Source organism: Quercus suber, unplaced genomic scaffold (assembly GCF_002906115.3).
Source record: "Quercus suber isolate HL8 unplaced genomic scaffold, Cork oak 2.0 scaffold_188, whole genome shotgun sequence".
Taxonomy (NCBI): Eukaryota; Viridiplantae; Streptophyta; class Magnoliopsida; order Fagales; family Fagaceae; genus Quercus; species Quercus suber.
In genome coordinates, this window is record NW_027069646.1 from 238283 (window position 1) to 245253 (window position 6971).

The 6971-nt window shown below is 34.7% G+C and overlaps 1 protein-coding gene across 1 annotated transcript; it reads right to left on the reverse strand.

The window, feature by feature from the left end:
• Positions 1-1050: 1050 nt before the first annotated feature.
• Positions 1051-3320, reverse strand: LOC111994091 (transcription termination factor MTEF18, mitochondrial). Its single transcript, XM_024025950.2, has one exon. It carries the CDS (start codon positions 3158-3160, stop codon positions 1475-1477), a length of 1686 nt encoding a protein of 561 aa, XP_023881718.2. The 5' UTR covers positions 3161-3320; the 3' UTR covers positions 1051-1474.
• Between the last annotated feature and the right edge of the window lie 3651 nt (positions 3321-6971).

The following is a 6971-nucleotide window of genomic DNA, read 5'->3' on the forward strand; positions in this document are numbered from 1 at the left end:
GATCCATTATGAACAGACTTGCTTCTTCGAGTGTAAGCATTCAACTACCAAATAAATGGTAAAACCTCAAATGCATCGACTCAATTGGAAGTGAAAGCATCCAGTAGTTCAATGACCCATCGGGCAATCTTGCTAGTATTTTGGCCTCAAAGCTGCAGAGCACCACTATAAATATTGCCACATTGCATCGAAATCAACCATTAATATTCTAGGTTTAGCATTCTATCAAAAGTATTGATTAGTAATCTAAGAAGAAAGGAAGACAAAAAGAGACCTCATGATGGGTGAGTTCAGGGAAATTTATGTCATCTATCCTGGAATTGATAAAAGATCTTGAAACTGGGAAGTGAAATAAGAAGCTCTGGTAGCATCAACTCCACTAGGATCCTGAATTTTCACACTGAGGATCCAAAACCACGTGAAATAGCAACATCCAACAGAGCATATATATTTCTATTATCGTACTGAAACAATTTTATTTGCTTTGTAATCATAAAATTTGGAAAATTGCATATTGGTCCTCAGCCTTTGTCATTTATTTCAAAAACATCCTTATACTTTAAAATGTTACAAAAGGGTCCTTATCGTCATCTGATTGATGGAAAATGTTGACATAGCAATGAAAATCATGAAACCAATGCTGCTTTGAGGATGTGGAGCCTATGACGTGGCATGAATTTCGTCTGTTACATCAACATTTTCCATTCATCAAACAATGAAAAGAATCATTTTGAAGGCATACAGACTAAAGTGAAACATTTTTAAGTACAATGATGATTTTGAAACAAAAGTCAAAAGCTGATGACCAAATATGCAATTTAACCCTTATTTTTTAAAAAGAAAATTCTTCATGGTGATGCCTCCAAATTCACTAACAATTCCATATTTACTTTCTAGTCACTCTTTTTCTAAAAATAAGATATGTAGATCAACTGACAATTAAGAGAAAACGATGATCAAACTTTGCATTGAATGTAAAAATGCCACTAATAGATCAGCAAATATATAAGCAAATAAATTAACAGTCAAATGAAATATTAAACCACTTCATCTGTAAATAATGGCACTAGATCTCATTCCAAGTTTTTCGTAATTTACAAATATGAAATAGCTGGAGGGAGTAATCATTCAATACAATGGCATGGGTATGTACAAATGCTTAGAAATGGTCACAAGAACTTACTTCTAATGATGGAGGATCCTTGCCAATTCCAAATGTTAGAGTACAATCGTGAGCCATTTGGGGGCCTCTCAAAGGGTAATATCAATAGGATCACAGTGGTTGATCACTGAGATCCTGAGAAAATTACTAATGTTGTTGTAACCAAGGGATTAGATACTAATTTACAAATCTTTCCCGAAAGATCAATCCAAGAATGTTATGTCACAAGTCTTCCACTGATATTCTAAAATCTCATTTTCAAACCACTAAACCAATGAAAGTAGCAACCTATAAGAAGCTGTACAAACTCAATTATGACCCCTGTGATTTTTTGTGTGAAATATATTCAGACCACTTTTTTGGAGCATCCGGATGAATTCCAGAAAGGCGAGCTACAAAATTCTTTTCACTAGTTGCTATTATGCTTGCAATGGAGTAGGGTTTTGTACACAAACCCTTTTCCATAAGCCTCATGTGGAAACTGTACCTAGGTTTAATCCGGTTCTCTAAGTCAAAACACAAAAAGGCAGGGAAAATGTCTAGGTACTCTAAAGAGGACCCCATTTCATGGCAGAGGAAATTCACTTTGTGCTCAATAGTTTCTGGTCTTTGATTTATGACCTTTGGCGTCGACCTTAACATCATACAGAGATTTGAGAATTTAACCCCTAAACGAAGGAGGCAATCAAATCGCTCCTGCAACTCACTACTAGTGCCATGCAAGTGAGCTAGGACCTTCATGGTCAAGGCATTTTCCCCAAAGCCGATTCCATGCAAGAAATTTAATTTATTCATATTATGAATAGGAGTTCTTGAACATCGGATCTTATCCAAGCCATCTCTAAATTCTCTATCCAAGCCTTCATCCGGATCACTAAGGACATAATTAGCTAACAATTGATGACTTCCACTCTTTATCTTATCAAAGAACCATTCATGTAGATTCAAAGCTCTCAACACATTAGGCAGATTAGCCATTTTATTTCTTCCGAACACATACGGATACTTTTGACGAACCAACATTAATTCTTCTGTGTCCAATCCAAAATGTTTCAAGAACCCCAACACTGAAACCACTGGCGTTTCTAAATCAAGACTCAAAATATCTGGGCTCTGGAGAAGCAACAAACCAACATCCTCCTTCCCAACACCAAATCTACAAAAGTACTCAGCTTTTTGGACCAAAACCTCTTCTGAGTATTCAATAAAAACATGTTTGCTCCTACCCATCAGCTCCCCCATCGTCCCCCTCACACAACCCAAATCATAAAACACCCGAATTTTCCTACAAACCTCATACCAAGCATCCACATTTCCCTCAATAGAACTTACCAAATCAAAATCTAAAAAAACCCTTTTCAAATCATCAAACAACGCATCAATTTCACTGCCCAATTCACCTTCCCCACACAACACATGAGGAAAAGCTAAACAAATACCTATAACTGAAATATTACTTAACCCATATTCCTTAAACCCACAAAGCCTAGCCTTTAACTCCTCCGAACTCCTACTAAAAATCGAAACCTCATCCTTATACAACTTCCCTAGCATATTCCAAGGAAACCCGAAACCCGAAAGCGCACAAGCCGCATTCAAGACAGTCCCATCTTCAGAGAAAAAGAACTTATTTGCAGGCAAAATGTCATTAACTTCACTATAATCAAGACCAATGCTTTCAAAGAAAAACTCAAATTCATTGATGGGATGGTACCTGAGGAACCTCTGGAAGCTCTTAGAGAACTCTGTGGGCGAAAACTCGAGCTTGACAATAAGATTGGAGACTGAAAACAACGAGTTCTTGGCAATGTGCTCGGCATAAGTGAAGGGCAAGGTCCTAGTGGTGTGGAGATACTCTGTGAGGGCTTTCTGGGCTTCATGGATTGCTTGGGGCCTGTACTTGCCAGGGATTTTGGAGAGGTTTGGGAGTTTTGAGAGGTTTCTGGTGGTGGAGAAGTGGTGGGTGAGGATTGTGAAGAGAGAATTTGAGATGGGCATGGCTTGGTTTTTGGTGGGGTTTTGTTGGGGTTTAAGGATTTTGAGGGTTTTCAAAGTTTCATGAGCTTTTTCTTTGGCGCAGTTTTAGGGGTTTTGGTTTTGGGCAGTGCTGTAATAATACTTAGTTATGTTGAAGAAGCCAATGTCGCCGAGAATGGAGGAGGACATGGTGGACAATATATTATTAGCCAAACTATATTGTGAACCCAAAAATAAGAGAGGGAAATGACCATTTAACCACATCTCTAATTGTTTCTTCAAAAAAAAAAACACTATTATTTAATAATTGTTAAATTATAAGTGAAAATATAGTAGTTTTTAAGAGTCTTGTAATCAAATTGACATATTTTAATGTTTCTAGTGAAGACATTCACATTTCAATTCTCCCCTCATCTCAACTATTAAATTAGCCAAAAACCTTATAACTGAATTGGCACATCTTCATGTGCAAAATGCTTGGAGGTCTAGGAGAAAAAGAACTTGAGCTGCAAAGTTAACAGCATGTTGTAATTATTTTTTTTTAAAAAAACTATTAAATTATAAAATAAAAAATATATTAGAAGAACTATAACGAATTTTGGCCATTTGCACAGAGAGAAACACCCCTTATGACCCCTTCAAACCTTCAGTAACCAACAGAAACAAATATGGTGACAATGGGTCACCTTGACGAAGACCCCATTCCGGAATAATGTGACCATGAGGCTGACCATTTAGCAGAATAGAATAGGATACAAACTTGATGCAAGCTATAATAATGCTGACCCGTCTTGCATTGAAGCCCATTTGTAGCATAATCTTCTCTAGAAACACCCACTTAACTCGATCATACGCCTTTCTCATGTCAAGTTTAAGTGCCATGTAGCCCATCTCTCTCTCTCTCTCTCTCTCCTCTCTCTCTCTCTCTCTCTCTCTCTCTCTCTATATATATATATATATATGCTACAAAATATAGTCATTAAACACTTAATAATATGCTGATTTTGTTGTGAGCTAACAATTATTGGGTTGTATTTTATTATTTGTTCGAAATATTTGTTTTGCTACAAATTGCTTCAACGGAGCCCATTATACAAGACATATCGAGCCTAATTCCAACTAGGCCTATTTTGCAAAACGAACTAGGCCCAATTTCCAACCCCACCAGCCTTTGTCAAAGAAGTGTCTACAAATATCTTGACACGTGTATTTTGACTAGAGGTGTCAATGTTCGACCCAACCCACGAACACGACACGAACTCGACATGGATTTTGTGGGTTAGGGTTAGGCCTTAATGGGTTTGGATCATAAACGGGTCAATCCGAGAGTGACATGATAAGAAACATGTCATAAGCGGGTCAGCACGCAATAGACAAGTTTGACACGTCAATTTATTTGTGTCAACCCGAAATGACCCACTTAACACAACTTGTTTAACTCGTCTAACAAATAAATATTTATTTTATTTTAGATTTGTCAAATACCTTTTATATCCAATATATATTTTAAATTTAAACGAAAAAGTGAATAATTACAAAAACTTACAAGAGATATAATTGGAAATTAAAACTTTACAAACCCTAAATCTCTAAACCTTCTTATAAATATCTTTTTTTTTTTTTTTTTAATTTTTAATTTTAGCTTTACTACTCACTCTACTATCTTCAACCGATCGAAAATGCTTAATTCAGAATTTTCACTTAGAAAATTCTAGAACCTGAATTTTCACTTTATGAAACAATATTCTCTAAACTTAAACAACATTATTACAACCTATCCTTTATATACCTATATATACAACACTAGAATCTATGGATGATAATCGTAGTCGTAGTCAGGATTAGTCTACTATTTGCTCCAATTCTTTCAATATTGATACTTAGCATTTGGTGAGTTCCAAGGATACTATATTTTGTTGAACTATGTTATTTTATTTTTGTTAAACTATGTTATTTTGAATTTGGGTTGAAGTGTATGCACTTCTTTTGGAGTGTAAAGAACTTATTTTTAGATGAATTTATATTTTTGTTGAACTATATTATTTTGAATGTCAGTTGAAAACTTGAAGTGTATGCACTGCTTTTGGGATGTAAAAAAATTATTTTTAGATGGATGTTATATTTAATATTATGCAGGTTGAAATGGGTTGTGTTACAATCGTGTCAACCCAACACAACTCGTTTATTAAGTGGGTCAACTGGGTTGGGTCAAGTCAACCTCTTATTAACAGGTCGGGTTAAAGTTGAAGGATCATGACACGATTATTAAATGGGTTGGGTTAGATTGAGTCATTTAGTCAAATACCCTCCTGACACGACAGAACCCGAATTGACACCCCTAATTTTGACCCAAAAAAAAGTCCCTACAATGTCTAGGGACGATGTATACTGTGAGAGAATTAATGCCCAATCTTTTATCACTATTAGATTGAGTTACTTTGATCCAATCTATAGCTAAAGCAATCCCTACCTTATTGGTCCAATGCATTGACTCTCGATTGGTTCAAGTTTTAACCTACCTGATGAAGCTAAAGGTAATTTCCTTTACGGGTTCATTGACATTGAAGAAAGATACCCCCAGTTACTTGGCACAAGGTTACCAAAACCAAGCTTTATTGGAGGGCCGTAACTTAGCTTCCATGGCTAACTTGGTTTGGCATGGCCATACCGATAAATATGATCTTTAGGCAAAGGTTTTATTCAACAGATACCTACAACATGACTTTGACATGAATATGATTTTGAGATGAAAGGATTTTGCATGTGGGTTTGTCATGGAAAAGGGTTTGTCCTCTCTTTCTAAAGGTTCTGAGTGGGATTATTTCCCATGAGAATTTTTTTTTTTCTCCCAAATGATCTAGTCTAGGATATAAAGTGATCCCCTCAAGTATTTGTTAACAGAACTGATGAGAGGGTATGGGATTATGGATTTTAGCTTCAAATAAGCTTACTCTATGGTCACTTTTTGGGCTAAATTAGTCGTTTTTCGAGTTCGATAGAAATTGGGTTTGGAAAGTGGTGTATAGCACCAAGGATCGTGTACTTCGTTTGGTTTTGTCTCCACAATAATATATTTTGATTAAAGAGGATTTGGCATTAAAAGATCTTAATGTGAACTTGACATCCTCTAGCATAGGTGTAGAAACAATTAATCACTTTTTTTTTTTTTTTTTGGAAGAAACAGTATTACTACAAAAAACCTACATTTGTAGTAGAGTAGTTTGGGATATAAAAGCTGAAACTACAACCGATATGGGATAAACATTTTTTTTTTTTAGGAAATAATTAATCACTTAGTTATTTAGGAGTTGAACGAAATCCATAACTTTTGGAAGAGAATGTATAAATTCTTTTGGTTCCTTTCGTGAGGATTGGTTGAAATTAATTGCTTTTCTTTGAATGGCTGGCTCATAGTCAAGTTGAAGATTTTGCGTGTTAAAAAAAAAAAAAAAAAAACTTAATAATCATACGAATACAGATAAAAATCATGTGAATAATTATATTCATTGTCACATAACAAGATAATCCCTTTAATTACTTTATAAAAAAATTATTTCTATAAAAGTAATAGAAGAAAATATATTCACAGTGTCTTTTTGTACAACTTATATTTTAGCATTTTGAAAACGAAGTTATTTGGAAAAGCCATACCTAAGAAAGTAAAAAAAAAAAAAAAAATTTGTTTTGTAAAATAGTGGAATTTGATGGCATGTTACCATTCCGAGTATGTATATTTATCTCTTTTTGTCTTTATTTTTTTTTTTTCATTTTTTTTCTAGCTTGATATTCGTTATTTTTTTTTGAGAAGAAGAAAAAAAAATGAAAAAAAATG